Source organism: Poecile atricapillus, chromosome 8 (assembly GCF_030490865.1).
Source record: "Poecile atricapillus isolate bPoeAtr1 chromosome 8, bPoeAtr1.hap1, whole genome shotgun sequence".
Lineage (NCBI taxonomy): Eukaryota > Metazoa > Chordata > Aves > Passeriformes > Paridae > Poecile > Poecile atricapillus.
This window is the reverse complement of record NC_081256.1, coordinates 11,578,815-11,599,170: the sequence shown is the minus strand read 5'-3', so window position 1 is coordinate 11,599,170 and position 20,356 is coordinate 11,578,815. Positions and strand designations below refer to the sequence as shown.

General features: G+C 37.8%; 1 protein-coding gene across 9 annotated transcripts in view; it reads right to left on the bottom strand.

Moving 5' to 3' along the window:
• Positions 1-91: 91 nt before the first annotated feature.
• The window catches only part of AGFG1 (ArfGAP with FG repeats 1), a 37,097-nt gene continuing 16,832 nt past the window's right edge, over positions 92-20,356 (bottom strand). For 2 of the 9 annotated variants that reach the window (XM_058843908.1, XM_058843915.1), the window contains exons 3-14: positions 16,301-16,416; positions 15,627-15,789; positions 14,462-14,618; positions 8,837-8,956; positions 8,136-8,207; positions 6,976-7,185; positions 5,934-6,114; positions 5,191-5,270; positions 4,804-4,896; positions 1,911-2,069; positions 1,220-1,311; positions 92-844 (exon numbers count right to left, since the gene is read on the bottom strand). In XM_058843908.1, coding sequence (XP_058699891.1) covers positions 785-844; positions 1,220-1,311; positions 1,911-2,069; positions 4,804-4,896; positions 5,191-5,270; positions 5,934-6,114; positions 6,976-7,185; positions 8,136-8,207; positions 8,837-8,956; positions 14,462-14,618; positions 15,627-15,789; positions 16,301-16,416 — 1,503 coding nt within the window. In that variant the 3' untranslated portion in view covers positions 92-784. Of the gene's footprint in view, positions 845-1,219; positions 1,312-1,685; positions 1,762-1,910; positions 2,070-4,803; positions 4,897-5,190; positions 5,271-5,933; positions 6,115-6,975; positions 7,186-8,135; positions 8,208-8,836; positions 8,957-14,461; positions 14,619-15,626; positions 15,790-16,300; positions 16,417-20,356 lie in introns of all 9 variants that reach the window. The other 7 variants (XM_058843910.1, XM_058843909.1, XM_058843911.1 and 4 more) reach the window with 7 other exon arrangements.

Genomic DNA, 20,356 nt, shown 5'->3' with positions numbered 1-20,356 from the left:
AAACACATTGCTTTGTACACCTCATCTGTGTACAAGACACAGTGTGTACATTTCATCCAGTAAATGTTACTGCACAGAAATAATGCTACACAGTTTTTTTTCTAATATTTATTTTTTCACCTGCAAACTGTAGCAAAACATGATCAGCTTTATTATGCAGACAGGTATCCCTCTAACATTAGAGATTTAGGCATGTATAAATAGAAGAGCTCTTAGGAAAGGAAAACATTTTGAGAAATGAACAAACCTTCAATTTAACTTCGTGACTTCCAATACCAATGGTTAAAGTGATGCAACTCATTCATTCCAAGAGATACAACAGCACCTTAAAGTGGCTGATCTATTCCCCAGTAACATTTTTTCACATAACAATGTGTTAAAGTTACAAATACTGATATGCACAAATAGCTATTTTCTAAGAAAAGTATGTACAGTACTGCAGCATAATGAGTGTGGTATCTGCAATAACTTATTAGCCAATTTTAATACACATGATACCGCTACTTTTTACCTGCCACTTCACAGGTTCAAGGATGTTACCACAGCCCTCTGTTTTGCACGTTATTACCTGGTGGGGGGTTTGGTTTTGTTGTTTTTTGTGTCAGGTGGTTTTTTTTTTCTTTTTGAAGTTTTTTAAAGGTACACAATGCAGGCTTTTATTTTTACTTCTTAAAGACTTCTTTTGTGTTTAAAGCTAGTATCAGTGAAACAAGACAACAGTGCAAGAGGCGCAGAGATGTTATGTGACCACATAAGAGTTCTTTTGGGTAAAGTGTCTATAAGGCTATAAGAAAGGATTGGTTGATGAGCTTCCTGTTGGAAATTGTCCTGTTGGTGCACCAGCCTGGGGGAAAAGGAACAAAGAAAAGTAAGGCAAGTAGTTAAGATATATTTCCCATATTGTAAATCATAAATGCAGAATATATTTTTTTAAAAAAAACTTGCTGGGGAATACTTCTCTTTTTTACTGCAATCTGGTTTTTGCTGCTTCTCTGGAATTACGCTCCTGTGGGAACACGTATGAAAGTACCTCTGCTTTGATCTGAATGTCCTTACAAATGGCATATCATCAGAGCAGTGAGCAGCAGTTAGGAGAGTCACATGCTGCCTTCCCTTATTAAAAGCAAGAAAACCCCCAAATCTTTGTGTATCTCTAAATTAAGTGTTACAGACTATTCTTCTCTGGACACACAGAAATCATTGACATGAAACAACTCACCATAAAAGGGTTACTAGATACGCCAACAGCTGCAACTTGTCCAAAAGGAGTTACTACAGGCTTTGCTTGCCCAAATGTAGCAAAACCTGCTCCTTGGAAAGAAAAGTAAAAAAAATTAATACTACTAAACAATGTTCAAAGAGTTCTTTGCTGCAGCTCCCAGCCAAAATTAAGTTTGAACTGTGGAATCAGCAGGACTGATCCTACTTATCCTTATGATCAGGAGTGTGTGAAACACTGTGGCTGAGCTTTTTGTTTGTTTTCAACTGTCTGTAACTCATCAATCTCCAATTTCTACATACACAGTTTTTTCAGTGTTATGATATCATATAAATTCAGGGAGAAAATACTTTCCAATTTTCTCTTGCCCATGTTCTATGAAGTTAGAGAAAGTGTAATAATGTGTTGCAGACATTCCAATACAGCCCTTCTTGCCTAAAACCCCTTTAAGCCTGGGAATACTTACCATTTTAGTATGAGATTTTGGTAAAATTTCAGTTTGGTCGTGGCACAGCTGCACACAGCCAAGTCAGAAGACTCAACTACAGAGCCAAAACAGTGTGGAAATCCATCAACATTACTATCAAGTTCATGTAGAAATAAATATCCACCCATTATTGCCAACTTATAGACAGACCATTTTCTCCATGTTTCCAGTTTAGACAAAGTTACCTAAAACATGCAGACCTACCATTTGGCTGCTGAGCAAAAGCAGTCTGTTGAGGGAAAGCTGCCTGGGTTGGGAACGTGGGCTGCTGGAAGTTGCCACTATAACTAGTAGGAAGACTGTAGGAGGCAGGAGTTCCAAATCCTGCTGGCATGCTCATGGATGCAGTACCAAATGTTGCTGCTAGTAGGCAAAAAATAACATGCAATTATTTGTAAGAAATCATTTTTTTCATGAAACAAATTACTATAAGGCCATGTTAAAAGTCTTCTAATGTCCTCTGACGGAACAAAAGTTTGATTCAACTTCTATAGCCACTGAACTGATTTGCTCCCTTCAATCACCACCAACTGGGTGCATAACTTGCTTTTACACTTTAAAAATGAATGGCATTATTTAAAATTGAGTAGATCCAGCACATTCAGATACACTTTCTGAAGAGGAAAGTATTTTTTCTTCTCAGAAAATCTTTTCTTCCCCCTTCCTCTCTGGTAGAAGTCTGTACACATAAGAAGCAAGCAGGTTCAGGCAGCCTAAGCCCCTCTGTTTTTCTCCTTCTGAGAAAAGCATAAAAGGGTTTTCCTACTTCAAGCTGCACTACAGGAGGTTATTAATTAAAAAAAAAAATAATAAAAAAATCAAAGGGATACATGCATCCCCTTTTTTTATCCCATCTTTAATGTCTTTAAGGAAATTCTCACCATGCACATTATTTGCACACAAAGTTCCTGTTGCAAACCCTCTTACTGTTAAGGTAGAACTTAAAACAAAAAGAGCCCAAAACTTTTCATCTGATTCTCTGCTGAACATTTCAAATAAAGAACACACAGCTCATAAGCATTTCCCCGTAACTTCAGCAAATAAACAGGAGCACAGTAGGTGCAAAAGTATAGCAACAAAACCATTATTCAGTCTTTTGGGAGTTATTCTTGAAACAAGAAGTGTATAGGAAGATTTTTGGTACGAATACAGACACAAGGTATTCTATACTAGCTAAACATGACTTCTCTTTTGAAATGTTACAAGCTACATTTTATGCAAGCTCAACTGTTTAAAAAAGCTGATAAAATAAATTTAATGAATATAGCTTAATTATCAGGTGAAATATTTACCCTCAAAGAATTCAAGGGCAAGACATCATACAGACAAACTCTTGACAAGTGCACGCAAAACTAATGTACTAACACTGTTCTCAAGTTACAGTGATCAGAGCAGCTAACTCGACAGCAAACTTGGCTAAAACAGCAAACAGAAGCACAACAAAATCAGAAGGGGACTTGGAATATCCCAAAAGGCATCAAACTACTGTTGGCAGAAACTTCAACAGTCACTCATTAGCACTACATGGCGACCATGGAGGGTATCAATAATGGTTTTGTTTTGGTTGCTCAACAGGATGTCTTATGTATGCTCTTCTCTCCCTCTGCCCAGGTGCCAAATACCCACACCCATTCCATTTTTAAGAAGTCTTCCACAATTCTTCGTGCAGAGAACCAGATAGCTGTCAATAAGCTTTTACAAGCAAGAACAATTAGCCACAAGAAACTTGATACCAAATGTGGCCACCTACCAAAATGAGCCTGAGGAAATATGTGAGAGTGCATTGCTCCCGAGAGGCCTTATGGAAGCCACAAAGAGACCAGACAATGTCAAATCATTTATACACTCTTGAACAGTCATTTCTTATATATATAGAGATAAATAGATATACATATGTACCAAACAGTTCATCAATAGCGTGACCAGCAATAGATTAATATTAGAAAACTATCAGAAATAAGCTCTACAAAACAGATCTCCTATGTACTAAATAGCAAAGTTCATGCAGGAAGAACACATAAAAGGATAAGCCATAACTTTACACTTTACACTGAAAGGGGCTGAACATTTTCTTATAGACATTATCTCTGTCACCTAGTATGGAACATCAGGATGGCTGCCTAAGGCTTGGAACCTCAGCAAGCCAGGGACAGCTGTATAGAAGGTGGAAGGATAGAGGTGCCATATTCAAAGAAATTTATCTAAAGGGGCTACAAATTCTTAATGATGATCCAAAATAAGCCACCTAGGAATTTTGGGAATCAAATATCTGAACAAGTTTAGCTGCATAATATCTCAAAAGGCACTGAAAAGAGAATTAATTTCAGCAGAAGATACAAATTTATCAAATCAGTTTTTAACTAAGTCCATCTAAATCACTGAGCAAACCACAACTCAATGTCAAAATGCACACATCAGCAGATTTTAATCTGCTGAAGTCCAGCTAACAGATAAAGGTGTCAAAATTTAGCAGTTGCTCTGGAGAGGAAAATCAGCATAACCTGGCAGCCATCTAAATCCAAGTTCATAGTTTTAAAGAAGTATAAGTTTTCTTTCTTAAAAAATGATTAAGTTTTGCCCGTGGAATTATGATTCTACAGAATCCTCCCACAAAACGAGTGTAAAGATTAAAGATATGCTTTAAAAAAGAGACACTAATGTACTTAATTAATGGACTGGTGAGGAGCTAACATCCCAAGAGCCTTGCTTTTACTTGTTCTGACTCCACCTCTTTATTTTTTGAGAGTTTTCAACACTTCAAAATAAAGAAAGAAATTAAAAAGAAGGGCTTTCAAGATCATTGATGTCAGGGCTATCTGCTATAAACATGCTCTAAAGCCAAGGTTATAATATTGGAAGCTGGTGATAAATAGATTACAAACAGGTAGAGCTCAAACAAATCATTTCAACATTTTTCATGGCCACCATTTGAAATCCTACAATTGCACCTCAACACTGAGCAAACACACAACACATCAAATAGACTAGGGACAGATAATACAGAAAATCTTTAAGAAACTATACAGATACAGGAAAAAAGAATCAATGCAATTCTTTAAAGGAAGTTTCTCAAACACTCAATGTATTTTTTCCTAACCTGTTGCTCCTCGGCTATTGGTCTGGAATGGATTTGTTGAAGGTGCCACAGGGGCAACAGGGGCAGCTACAAATGGATTTGTGGAAGGTGTTGCTGAAAGATTAAAGACATTTTATTAAGTAAGTGTTTCTCTAACAGCCAGTCTGACTCACATGAAGTTTATACAGCTTTTATACAAAAACACATAAATACCCAAATTTAGATGAAAAATCAGGAATTTGTAAGAAGATACATTAAAAAATACAGTTACTTTGACAGGAGTGCTTTTTTGTTAATAGTACCTTTATTAGCTTCAGTACTAGTGGTATCAAAGTAGAGCATTATCAAGTAAAAATTAGTAGATTGCTTGCTTACAGTCCCCAAAGGTTGTTAGTAACACTTCAATACCTCCAAATGGAGCAGGCACACTTGAAGATGCAGGCTGTGTCTGTGCAGTAGCAGCCACAGGTACTGTTCCAAAAGCATTGCTGGAAATAATTTATACAATTCATTCAGTGAAGTCAGAATTGCTTGTTTAATAATTAAATACAATTTACAGTTACTTCTGCCACGTAAAAGAAAGGGGATGAACACTTATGTGCAGCTTGCAGACTGCAATGTACCTCCCTGATGCCAGGGTCAGACACTCTCACTAGTGCTGAGAAATGGAAAGTCATCTCCACCACAGCAGCAGAAGGAATACTGAGCCAACAACATAAAGATTGCAAAGTAGAAGCCTTAGGGGCACTTGCAATACCAACCCCCTAACAGGCATTTGGTACCTGCTACTTCAGTGATCTAGAAAAGAAAGGGGTGGCACCATTTATATTAAAAATACCTGAATTATTTTTTCAGGGATGATCCTATGGTTTTGAGTATGCATGCAAGTACTCTGCAAAGTGACACTATCTAACAGGGTTAGCATGTCATGACTAGAAAGGTGCAGAGAACACTCTGCTGACAGTATTCCTAGAGTATGCTATCCCTCACTACTGCCGAATTTAAAACAAGAGATGCAGATTCAATAGTACCTCTAAACTCATTCAACGCTTCCCTGTTTAGCTAAGAACAAACAGATTGAGAAATGACTTCAAGCTGTTCTGTGCTGCTGCTGCAGCCAGCGTGGGGACAGAGCAGCCATGGCAGCGTACCTGCTGACGTTACTGGTGGCAGTGTATGCGTTGCTGGAGGTGGCCGTGGAGCTGAACACGCTGTCCAGCTCTGCCAGTGCCGCGTACTTATCTGAAGATGCACTTGACTGGTTGGGGGCTGACAACGCAGGACCTGCTGAGGACACTGCTGTGCTGAAGCCACTTCCCTGCTCACTCCCTCCTAGGAAGAAAGAGAGCAGATTAAACATACTGAAGATGGTCTCACTTTCTGTCCTGCTGACATTGAGAACTAAATGAAAGTTCACGGATGGTTGCAGACTTAAAAATTAAATATGCACTAGGGCATAGAGGAGAAAGTGTTTAACAAGCCATTAGCGATTAGCAAAATGTCCTGCCTCTATAGGTACTCTGCAGCCCCAAAGAGCTTTTGTTTTCCTAGAAAAATAAGCCATTCATCTGCAACTAGAAAATGAACAGAACACCTAACCTCATACAATCCATTTCAGACCAAACCTCTCAGTACAAATGAACCTAAGTTTTAACACACTATTCAAGATGAACATTTGAGTAATAGAATAACTAGCTTTTTCTCCTTAATTTACTATCAACTAAATCCAAGTATCACTGCTAGTATCCTATGAAAAACTAAAGCCAAATGTTTTTGTGGCAGAGAGGTAAGAAAGCTGCTCTGGTACCTCTTTGCAACAACTGCAGCTCTCCATTCCAGAGCATCCACTATAGGTTTTAGTACAAATTTAAAATATATATTAATTATGTATATGTATTATCTATTTTTATATGTTTTTATTATTGCAGTAATGATTCTTTATATATTTTAATTTAGAATTATTCATCTTGATGGGAAATAGGTTCCCAAAAAGCAGTCTTCTAATGACATCCTTTTGGAATAATGTCTTAAAACTTACATCTTTCACATTAAAGGTACATTGACACAAAATTCTACTGATCACTTAGAGAAGGGAAATTTTTAAATACAGTTACGGCACTTTGACAAGCACAGCCATCCTTGTGGTAACTATACACATATAGAATAAACATGGCAAACAATAAAGTTTAATACCTTGCCCTGCACTGAAGATATTATCTAAATTAGCAAGAGCTGCGTATTTGTCAGCTGACTGAAGATTCAGTTTATTCACTGCAGCTTTACTGCCTGCAGTTGCTGTGGCGTTGCTCTGAGAAGCATTGAAGGATCCAAAATCAGCACTGGAGGATTTGGGGAAGTTATCAAAGTGAGCAAAATTAGCATTCACTGATCCAGCACTTCCACCTGTAACAAATTAAGTTAAACATGATCAATGCTCCAAAGTTAGAAAGTCTCTCCAACTGTAACTGATGGCACAATAACCCTCCCTTTGTGGTTATGTGAGGCAATGTGTTTTCCTGCCCCATCCTACACATTTAAGACTGTTTCCCATTTCCTTCAGAGTTCAGTGGGCCATCAGAAAAAAATTATAATGTATTGTTTGGACTGCATATCAGGGATAAACACCCCAAACTTCAACACTTTAGACCACAGTCATAATTTGATCCTGAAAAACCATATGCTATTTTTAGCTGTTAAAAGTAATTTCAGTAACAAAAGCTTCCTAGAAAAAGATGTCTTAATCTTTAATATTCAAAATACAGAAGCTTCATTTCCCTACCATATGTGGCTAATGAATAGCTATTACTTGTATTTACTTAGTGGTTTAGTCATTTCAGATGTCAGCCATCATCCTAAGCAAAAAGAAGTGCCTGGAAGTCCAAAAGTTGTATGATTTCATGCCCAGGTTTAGAGAGTTTGATTCTCTGTTCTCAGGAGTTTTAGACTGCATCCAGTCAGGAAAGAGGTTAGGGAGAAGACACAACACAGCTCTTTTATAACAAATCTCCACTGATATCAGAGAAACATAAATCTATTTTAAAAATCTGATATGGGTCCACACAACTGAATTTCAGATCAAGTATGACACCATGAACTTCCATCTCTTCATTCCAGACAATTTAATCTAGGCAGGTCACATTCTTAAATTTAAATGAGTTGTTTCATTAAGTGTATCACATTTTATAACAGTTGGTTGATGATTCCACTCATACTACAGAACTTTCCAAAACAAAACCACAACTTTCTAAAAGCATAAGCAACAAGTTGAAACATATGCAACAGTAGGAATGGAAGTGCTATACTACAATGGCATAAAATGAAGCAAGCTGAGTTTTCCACTGCGTGGAACTTACTGTGTACAGCCTGGAGAGGAAAAGCTGAAGTAAATTCACCAAAACTGCAGCTAGATGAAAGCGTTCTGAACGCTGGACAGCCAGAAATTGTGTGTGGGTTAAAGTTAACATAAGAAGGGAGAAAGAAAATTTGAAAAAAAAGTTTAAAACAACACCACACTCAAAAGAAAAAAAAAAAAAAGGAAAAGAAAGTCAGTCAGCCAAAGATCTAGACAAACAGCAAGTGTAAACTCAAGCAGAAGTTCTAAAGCATGATCAAATTAAAGGAAAGCAAAATAAATCTTAGCAATAGGCTCTACACATGAATTCAAACATACTGAAGTGTGCACATATGCTATACATATGCATAGACACACACTTGGTTTGGTACTGTGACATCCTTTTGGATCTACTGAACTGCTTCTCTTAGAAGACAGAGTCAATTCAATACTTCTTAAAAGCAGTGGAGTTTATTCTTTTCATAGTTATTTCAGGTGTAGAGCTAACAAACACAGTGCCATAAATCAGACTTCTGAGTAGCATTAGGGAAAAAAAAAATCAACACCAAACACAAGGAATTCATTTTGAGTTTCCCCAGAGCTTCAGATGGCTTGATTGCATTAAAGCAGGCAGATGCAAGAAAAACTCAACTTCGGTACCTTCCAACGTAAAGGTAAGGATTATTTCAATTAAGTATTAATCAAAAGTGCTAGGAGTTCTACCTGTATTTTGGGGCTGAAAAGGAGACTGACTTGCTGTGGGGAAACCTCCAAAATTACTCGAGCCACTAGACTGTCCAAATGCATCAAAGTTTGCAAAACCTGCATTGGCAGAGTTCTGCGCTGTAAATCGCAAAGGAACAAAACATGTTAATGGATATGGGAAATAAACACAAAAACAGATGTATTAACTGAATTCATGGTCATGACAGCCTCCAAGGGTTATGTACTACCATGTGCTGCTTTTGACATGAAGAAAATTACATATTATTCTACAACTGGAAATTGTCTTTAAACAAGCTTTCACAAATCACCTTCACAGAGCTGTACCAGTTAATGCCACTTCTGTCCTCACACAAGCTGCTACTCACAACTGCATGACCCGATGCAATCCACTTCAGCTTAACCCTAGGTGTTTGCAGTGCTGGCTGCTCAGGAAAAAACAGCCATAAAGTACAGAATCCCAAGTTGCCAAAACTAGAACTTGTGGGCTAACTGAACATTTCTTTGTGAATAAAAATTAGAAGGTATTCTTGTAACATACTGACAATTCAAATTCCTCATACACCAAATGCTTCTTCCTCAGGTGAATTTTGGTTGGCACAATGTGAGTAGTTTTGGCTTGGTTTATAAATTCATTTAACTGGAAAATTCAGTCTTTAAAAAAACTAAATCAGAGTACAGAAATATGGAAAATCAGTACCAATGGCAAGAAGATAGTATTTATAGAGAGTATCCACAAAATAAAATCCCAGGAAATTTCAAACAGAATTTCAGTTTTCACTTTCCTTTCGTGCCACAATATAGGAGAAAATAGAAGTTAACACTACTCTAATTTTGACCAGCTCCACATTCAAGCATCTATAGATTCAACAGGAATTGCATGCCTAACTGGTAAGCTCCACAGAAGCCCTTAAACTCTGTTATAAGCAAGAAAGGAAAAAATGTTTTTAATTAAATGCAAACCAAATCTTTTTATAAAGATAACTTGAGTTACTATCTAAAGAAACCTCACAAAACACCTTCTGGAATAACAGATGGCAATACATTATAGTTTTAGGTTAAAATTTGTTTATTCTGGAGAGATTTTATAGATTAAGTATATACAAAGAGAATACATTATGCTGATTGCTGAAGTACCGTAACTTATTAGTCTGATAGTGCTAATTGGAAGTTGTATTATTTCACTTAATTTCTCTTAAAAAGAACCTGTACTACAAATTCATAAACTAAAAGGACATTTTAATACAAACTACTGTACCTCACAATGCTGCTAATATAAATGGAAGGGCCTGCATTTGCCTTTCCAGAGTACACTGGGAGAAAGGGTGAGGTTTGGCTGGACTCGATACCACGTTTAATAAACCATGTGTATAAGCATTAGATTACAGAGTATGGTTTTGGCAGCAGGGAGCATCCAGGGTGGTCTCTGTGAGGAGAGAACAGAAGTTGCCCCCATTGCTGCACAGCTGCTGCAGCTCCACGACTGCCCCACCACTGCCCAAAGCTAAGCTCACCAGCAGTGCTGGCTGGGGCACTGTGTTTAAAAAGGGTTAAAAACCAGTATGCAGCAGCTGTGGCAGAGAGGAGTGAGGAAAATGCAAGAGAAAACACTGCAGACACCAAGGTCGGCTAAAAGGAAGGGAGGCTGTCCCACTGCAGCCCATAAAGTACCAGGTATAACACTGCAGCCTGTGGAGTCACACCAGAACAGGTAGGGAGGGCATGAGGAGGCTGGAGCTCATGGAAAGCTGCTGCTGGAGCAGGCTCCCGTGGAGAGGAGGCCCCACCAGAGCAGGTTTTCTGGCAGGAGCTCTGACCCTGCCTGAAGGACAGTAGCCCATGGAAAGCACCCATGCTGGAGCAGCTCTTGAAGAGCTGACACATATGGAAAGGGCTCACATTCCAAGAAGTTTGAGAAGAACCATATCCCACCACATGGTAAGGGACCCCGCAATGGAACAGCATGAGGAAGAGTAGCAACAGAGATGAAATCTTAAGACTTAACTGCAATGCTCATTCCCCAGCCCCAACATGAGGAGTAGCTAATATGGTCAAGACTGAAATCATGCCTCACAAGAAGGGATGAAGGTGGGTTTGGTTTTACTTTTTTACTATCCTACTCTATTATTAAGTGTCAATAAACTAAATCAAGTCTGGATTTCCCAGTTACTTTCTCTTGGCTCATCAGCTTTTTTGTGTCTTCTCCCCCAACCCTGCTGATGGGAGAGTGAACACACAGTCCCGCAGGCACCGGAACCAGGCAAAGCCAACCCACCACAGTATGAGAGTCAGCAAGGAGAAAAAAAAAAATCAAAGTGAAAGCAAGATCTTGGGAAAGTTATTTTCACCAGTTATTTGAAGTGGGCAAAAAGTTGGCACAAACAGACAAAAAATTACTTCTATTATATCCTCTATATTGGTTCAAACAGCATTTTACACACTCCAAATCCTGAAGTTTGAGTTGCTTTGGTTTTTAAACCAGTAGCTTTATAATAGGAATAGATTAAGAATTTACTTTAAAAATGAAAGTGATACTTTCATCCTAATGCATCAATTGGACAGACAAGAGACTGATATTTAGTCGACCAAAGAGCATTATGTAAATGTTGTCCTAGAATAAGGGAAAGATTATTTATTTTAACCACTCACACAAACAGAAAACTATGTCAAGAATCTTAAATGAAGACTCTTTTGGATCAAAATTAAAAACTGGAGTGTATTACATTACAAAACACTTCATTTTACTGCACCAACTGACACACAAAGGATGAATTTCAAGTGAGCCCATGTTCAAACAATATTGCTGTAAAGCCTCTTCAGCTGAGTATTCTGATATTAATCTTGTTTTATTTTATGCGGTAAAGTTTTGAACTTTGTAAATGTGGCACAAAGGTAAAGATCAGGTAAGACTTGTACTCTCCTGCAGCTGGACAATAAGTAGATTGCCAATTCCAAAATTCAGCTCTCCACAGAAAAACCCAAGAACAATCCTAAATTCAGGAACTGCAGAGGGTTGCAGATTGCCATGGATTTACAGCTGCTCTTGCCACTGCAGACCAGTGAGGCAGTACAAAAGCCAGCTGGCTACAGCCAGGGATGACAACACCAGTCATGGCAATGCCAGCTGCTCCTACAATCTCTGCAGTTTCCTCTGTGAGGTTTGCACTACCTGGTATGCAATAAAGGCATGAAACACTGCAAAACAGAAAAAAATCTAAAATAAAATCTACATATATCTAAAGTTAAAAAAAACCCACCACTTTTTACAAAATAATTCTGATACTGTTTTGCTTTTTCTAGATAAAGCCTCTTCTCCCATGTTATCTGTGATAGAGTTGTGCTGTGTCACTGTACCTTTGTAAAATCTTTTGTACAGGTCATCTAGTCCATTAGCTTTTGAGAAATCTAAATGCCAAAAATTTTGATCCTTGTTGCTATTACCAATCTATAAACTACAGAAAAATCAGTCATGTACAATCTTCAAAATCTCAATTTTGCACAAATTATGCAACTTTGTAAATTAAATACGGACAATAAACATAAGGTCAGTGTTTCCCTTTCAATAAGCAACAATATCCTGAACCAGTTTAATATATTAAAGAACCTGGAAAGCAGAAACATATCACAAATTGCAGATCCTGCCTAATTTTCAAGACTTGCACCTACACTTCACAGATTACAGCACAAATTTGTTAGTATATTCCTATCAGCTGCTGCACTCTGCAACTTATACTGAAGGATCTTAAGTTTGCTGATCTCCTCAGTGATTTCTTTAGTGAGTATTGTGTACAGGAAGGGAAAAAAGTCCATCCCTTATAAGCACAGCTAAAAGCAAGCCCTAAAACAAGAACATCAGACCATAAACTTTGAGAAAGTAGTGCCGGACTAAGTGCAGATTTTCCCATCCTGCACTGCAGTGTGTAATTGCTAACAAAAATTACATGTTTTTACAACTCCTTAATGAGCATTCCAAACTCATTTTTGCCAAAGCTGGCAGACCGATCAACCAACCCTCTTTGTGTTCCAAAGGAAGAGTCTGTAACATTTTGTTACTCATTTCACTAACACTATCCTGTACTTACTGCACACAAGACAAACCTTACAAGCACTGTACTACAGCAAGTCAGAAAACACCCTCAGGTAACAAGTCTGCAAAACACGTCACATGCTCAGAAATAAGTTTCTGCCTTTTAGAAACTGATTTACTAGCCCTGAAACTGCTTTGTGCTCTAAAACTTATGGTAAATCATGGGAATGACCACAACGGTTAGCTTGTGACCAGAAATTAACACTCTCCCCTCAGATTATATTTATTCTGGAGTGTTTCTATAGCTCTTTATCTTTTAAAAAATTACCCAGTGAATATGCAATGTGTGATTTTGAACACAGTATTGAAATACTGCGTTAATGGAATTTTCATCTCCTAAAAAGCACAAAGAACAATTAAGTGCATATAAATAATCATTCACCAACAAATTTGGAAAGAAATTATTAGAAAGAATTAACCATCTGCAGTCTTTTCAGTAACACTATACAGCACTGGCCAGTCAACACAAGTCCTCCTAGTTGAACACACCCCCAAAACGATGATTAACATGAAATCTAATTTTACAGATTTTACAGAATACACAGAATAACAACTGCTGCTGCAGCATTACTGAATTCTGCCACTTATTTCATAACACTAATTTGGATAAATCCTTGGTATTTTGCTCAGTTCCTCAGGTGTGAACCTTAAGTCCCATCCATGACACTTTATCTTGGCTATTAACAGTTTCAGGACTGATTTGCAAGAAATCTCTCTTATTCTGGGTGGCTTAGCAACATCACAGTTTTTCTCAGAACAACTAGATGAAAGGCCCATTCAGACCAGGCAGGCAAAGGTACTTTCCCACAACTACAAGGCAAGCTAGCAACAAGCTTTAGTGACCACAGAATCGACTTTGTCTTTAGGATACACTTTTATGGCTCTAGGTCTTTGGCTGGGAAAAAACCAACACCTTGAGGGTTCAATATATTTTACTGAAGTCATCCTCTAAGAATTCAAGGCCTATCCATTTCCTTAGTCAATACATATGCTCAAGGCTTGTTTATTCTTCCTGGAACTAGAGAATCCTGCCCACGTGGGCAGTACTCAGCTTTCAAATAGACACACACACAAAAGAGGAGATCACTCTAAACTGGGCAAGCCTTGTTTTTTCTTTTGACAAACTGGCAGTTATTATCAATGCATTTGAACTCCTTTAAAGTCTCTTTAAAGACTCTTCTGGCTTTTCATGAATGCTCTTCCTATAATTTTCAGAAAGAAAATTGAAGGTCTAATATCAGCTTCTCCCGACATTTCGTTACTCATCCTCTCACTCTCCCCCAAAGAACCTAGAGTTTAGTAGTAGGCAGAAAGAAGTAATCATACATATCCCTATAAGCAACTCCCACTTCCAGAAGCAGAACTGTCAGTCTCTAAGTCATCAACCTTTCTTTATAAAGACCTGAAAGAAATCTTGAGCGATAAAACACTCCTAAGGCACAGAGATTACATACATCTCATGAAGTTTAGCCAAGAGCCATCAAAATTAAAACTACATTTTATACATTTAAAAGGGATGCAGTGGTCCAAGTACCTACCTGTATGACTGTTGAAGTGTGCAAAATTAGCAAAATTTGCTGTAGCAGTTGACTGAGGAGGAGCAGCAGCAAAGATATCTGAGCCAAGATCACTAAGGAGGTCAAATTGTTTCTTTTCTTGTTGCTGCTGTCCTTGAGATCGAACTACAACAGGAGACTACAAACAAGATCTCAATTAATTAGTACAAAAAGGTGATATTTTATCAAACTGACATTTACAAAATATTAGAAGGCAAGACTAACCTTATTTCTTTAACAAGACATTTATTCCTGAAGTTTAGGATGCTGTACGTAGTACACACCCTCCTCTTACAGTATGAGAAAAACTATTTATGCTACTACTCTGGCTTTTAAAGGAACTCTGCAGCAGATTTACACAGTTTAATAGCACCCAGAATAATAAAGTAGCAATATATTATTAGCAACTTCAGATTTTGTATTTAAAACTGCAAATATTGTACAAATACAAGCAATAAAACTTAATTTTATAAGACAGAAAATAGTTATTAACTACATTCTGAAAAAATCTTTAGAATTCAGTGTAAGGAGAGAAAAATTTAAAAATATCATAGCAAGGCTTGAAGTTGCAATTTTCTACTGTTTGAGTAAAAAGAGGTCCATTCAAGAGTTGCTTGTATCCTGACTCTAGTTTTCAAACAGTCTTCCCTCCAAAAATCTAAGTACACAGTGTTGTTTGACTTTACATTACAGCATACAGACACCCCCTGAAAGCCACTTAAGAGAGTTTCAGAATGCATAGGAAGCAATAGTAAACATTACATGCTTTCATCCATATATTCACTACTAATTTCATGGTTAACAGCCTAAGTAATTTTCTTATTTTCGAAGAGAAAATACAAAGATGAAAATATAACACATCAGGTCCAAACTTTAGAGGTATTTATGCAAAAGAAAACCGTGTAATCCTATCACACTGAAAAACTCTGCTTACTGAAAATAACCACTAAAATCAATTTGGTCAATAGAAACAAACTTCATCTAGTAGCTATCTGTAAACACGTATATACTTCAGTAAAATATACTAAATAGAGTGATCATATTAGTTCCTACAATCATAGCAGTTGTTATTGCAAGAATTTTTGTGTCACTGAAAGAGTAACAAGGACTGCAGGTAGTTCTGTGCTCCTCAGCAGTCATTACTCACTTGGCTAGGCGTGCCCTTGTTTAAGTGCAGTGCGGGTGCAGCTTCTCCCAGGAGAGATTTGAGTGGCTTCACCTCAGGTGTGCTGCTTGTACTACTGGCAGAAGACCCAGATATGGATGCATGGACTGATGCCACCACCTTTGCTTGCTCTGGAGGGACATACCTACATTCAAGAAGAGCAATGGTTTTTACAAGTTTCACATGAGAAGTTCTAAGTCTGAAGTTGAGAACTGGCAGATCTCAGCTTTGCTATTGAAACCCCAATCCTGCAACAGATTCTATCAGTAGCTTGCAAAATACCCATTCTTTAAATATGCCTGAGATTTTTTTTTAAATGGACTAGTATTTAAAGTCATCAATATTTTTAGCACTTACTTAATACAAAACATGTCTTTCCCAACTAATAAATAACAGTCAGCAAAACTGTTACTTTACGCTGTTACTGACATCCTCTTAAGCCATTTCTGTTCCATACATGAACATTGAGAAACTTTAGTTTGTCTCCTCTGCTTCCTATAGGAGCTCTAAATCAAGTTCAGAAATCATTTCACTTTAGAGAGCTGTGTAATCTAGTCTTAAGAGCACCTCAAAGAAGGAAAGCACACTCAAAATGAGAGCAAACAGTCCATCTGCACATCACAGGGGCAATCTTTATAATAGTAAAGGTATCTTACCATCTTTTCTTTTCATATTTTTCCTGTAGAAATTCCTTTACTTTCTGTGGATCCCTGAAGTCTGGAATTGCTGATGATCTATCATCAAATAGGCCTAGCCAGATCTGTTTGCACACCTTAACAAAAAAACCACAACAACATAGATTGATCAGAGAAAATATCTTAATTCAAAACCTATTTAAGTTTATAATTGTTAATACATTAAACCATTAAAGTGTGTGGCTGCATAATTTATATCCCAGACTGAGCTGCTGTAACACTGACTGTGGTGTACCGTGTACTAGGGTCTAAATACCTCAAGCTGCCTGTGACAGCAGGGCAAGCAGATCCCAGCATCCGATTTCACCATCCAACACTCCTTTTTCAAAATATTTGTAGAATGTACTCATGAAATGCAAAGCACCCAATTTCTACTTGTAATCTTTAAGATTTTTCTCCTTCATCTAATTCTACACATTCCCTTACTGTACACTCCAGGGCTTAAACTGTTTCAACAGATTCCATATGTTCTAAGCCTCAAATAGTAGATTTTAAAAGATCCAAGGTTCAGTATTTATATTTTTAATTAGTATTTGAGTACAAGAACTGTTTTCCAACCAGCCTTTGTTACCATGATGCAGTTTCTACAATACCATACACATTTGAGTGATGGTATGAGATAAGGGGTAAAAATACTCTTGCTCCAATTTAATTTTCTAATTGTAGCTGTGAGTCAGTAGAAATTGAACCACTTGCAAAATTCTCAGTATGTTCAAGCTTCAATTCCTGAGCAAAACAAAAGGAAAGGTGTCCTGAAAACTAAACAAGACATAGGAGTTTTAACTTGAAATGTTTTAAGGCCTTCAGGCTATTCTGCAAATAACCTTAATATGTTGCACCCAAACAAGAACACCAAACATGAGCTGCCCTCAAAATCACAGTGCCCTTTTAGAACATGTTTCTTCCAGAGAAGCAGAGTCAAAAAAAGCTTTGTTTTCATGACACCCTTTCTTCCCACACCTTTTCTGAAATAGCCCTGACCAACCCTCTTACATGCCTACTACAAACCTGCTCTCTATCCCTGCAAGTGTCAGGTTTTCAACACTGTCCCCAGTGACCTTCAGGAGAAGCACAGGCTCTAACAACCAAGAGCTGCAAAACTGATTGTTCTGAAAGTTGGCAAATCAAGGTAAAAGCTGTGATACTCCCACTTCAGCATCTTCCCCAAACTAGTTGGCAACCAAGATAAATCTTATAGGTAATTTCAAAGATTACTCAGGATTTTAAAGATTAGGCAGACTCCTAACTGCATATTTCATATTTGATGCTACAGTTCTAAATAGCCTGATTGCATATTCAACACCTAACACTCCTTATTACCAACTTTATTATCATCTACTGGATAGAGACAAACAACAACAGGAAACAGATCTAATGATCAAAAGATATTTTCAAATGAGTATTTATACAGCTAATTTAGAGCTAAGATCCGTAGTTCCTACCTCAAACTCAGCAATTCTGCATTCATTCTGCAGTTGTACTACACAAAAGGGTCAAGTTCAATGCACTGATTTGAGTTCTCAAAATTAAACAGCCACAGTATAGTAATAGATAAAATGAAACAATATATTGGTTTAATACTTCTTCATACAAACTTAGAAGACAAATTTAGTCAAAAAAGTCACAAGTCTGTTCTAAATTAAAAGCTAATACCAAGAATCACTGTTTTAACAGTACCAATCTTTCACTACTTTTTGGTAACAAAACATATATAGTCAGAATATTTATGGGTGTAGCTTTAAACTTGCAGTGAATAGTCTGAGGTGAGCCAGCAGTAGTATTTCCATACTTAGATTTGTGAGTATAACTATACAAGCAGCAGTCATATGATTGCTAGGAGGAAGAGAAGTCCTGCTTGTGGCTATTTACAGAATCTCTAGCAGCAGGAGTTGGTGGTGTTCAAATCCACACAGTCCCCTCCCAACCCAACTGCAATATTGGAAAGAACATCAGGAAACACTGAAGAAAAGAAAAATAGTGCTTAATTTCAGACAAGCAGAAAGACAAATGTTACAGCACAGCCCCTACTTGATTCTGCACCCAGCACCGTAACACTTGGGGCTCTGCCATGATCAGTTTGCAGCAAGCCTGAGATGTGCTGGCAAATGACAGAGGAGGGCCCCTTCCCCACCCATATATCAGACCATCCAATTACTCCTCCTTCTCCTGCCACCCAAAACAACTCAGATAAAAGAAACTCATCACAATTACCATGTCCCTGGTACCATTGAAACCTGGAGGAGATCAACTCACAGCAACAAACCACAACCCAGTTTTTCACGTTTCTCCCTCCCAGCTTTCTGCTTCATCTTCACCCTGAAGTGCCTACGCATTTGGAGTGAGGGGGAAAGAAAACAAAACAAAAAGCCCTGAAAACAAAAAGACGAAAACCCCCAACAACAAACAATCCAAACCAAAAAACCCCACCACAGCTCCATGTCAATGTCTCAGGCCACTACAAGCCATTTCTGTGAGGACTCAGAAAACAAGGTGCTGTGTGACTTTAGATCATTACCAGCTACAGAGCTATAGTAGATACAGTTCTATGAATATGCAAACAGGAACGGAGGAGGACTGTGCTGAACAAACACCTGTTAGTTTAAAATGATGCAAGCTTCTTAAAGGCATCGGCTCTTGCCATTGCATTGCAATTTTTGCAAACCTTCAGAACGCAGGCTTCCAAAAGTGTTTCCTGGAGCAACTAATTCCTTCTAAATACCTAACCACAAAAGGAAGCAGCAAGTGAAATATGCCTTAAGTCACTACTGTAATAATTTAAACAAACTGGCAGGCACTTTGTGTTACTGGTAGCACAGAGAACAGTTTTACTAAATTTTACTACCAGTTTTACTAATGGACAACCACCAAGCCAAAGAATATACTTAAGTCACACACACTTCAGCAAGACGTTCTCATTGTACCAGAGCCTGACTGCAGGAGCTGTACAAATGCAGTGTAAAACATCCACCACGCCAGGATGCAAATTAAATTTCACCTAGGTTTCTTTACCTAAAGAGTTACAAGAGAAAGCACAATTTCTTAAAAGTTCTTAAATATGGACGTCTTAGACTAAAACCAGACACACACAATAGATAAGAGTAGTTTGGAATCAGATAGTGGGAATGATGGAAAGGAAACATAAGACTGTAAGTGGGTGTACAACATGACTGGAATACAAAGGGTAAATCACAACCTCAAAAGGGCACTTGAGACCATATTTATGCCAAAAAAACAGGCTGTTTTATCTTCCTACTACAGTTGGGCTTCATGTTCTTAAAGGTTTTTTCCAACCTACACAATTCTGACTTAAGTCCTTTAGAAAGCCATATTTTATAAAGCTTTAGAACCACACCAGAGACCATGAAAAGGCACATATTTCTGTCTGACGTAGCACACAATGCTTTGAACATCAGCAGCCGTTTCAAGCAGGCATTCAGAGCCCAATAAAAGACCCATTGTCTTCCCTTGTTTGCTGGTGACCTGTGTGCTCTGTCTAGCTATACTTCTGCTACTATCGTCTGACTCAACAAGGATCCACAACACTGCATTGATTATGCTTCAAGTGAGCCACAAAACACAATTTTCAGCCATCTAAAAAAACACAAATGGCAGAGAGCTGTGCAATACCACAGGATGAAATCAAAACTGAAAAATAAAATTTAAAAAATACTGTTGTCAGAGACAGAACTCACACCATGTTTTCTTGAAGTAGGTATCTTTCCATAGTCAATTTAAAGTAAGTCATCAACAGTCCTGAATCTCATGTGAAGAAAGAAGTTTGCTGTGAGAAATTTTTGGTTTTGCTTTATTTTTATCGATCAGGCCATCCTATTTTTGGTTTCAAAGCTATTTTGAAGTTACTCTTGTGACAAATATCAGGGAAACTTAGGCCCTACAACTTGCTGTTTATGGTGGGGAATGATTACTCAGTATTTATAGCCTTGGTACCCTGACTACTCCCCACTAATTCACCATCTGAATTGGACAGATACCAAAAGATTCACTACACCAACAACA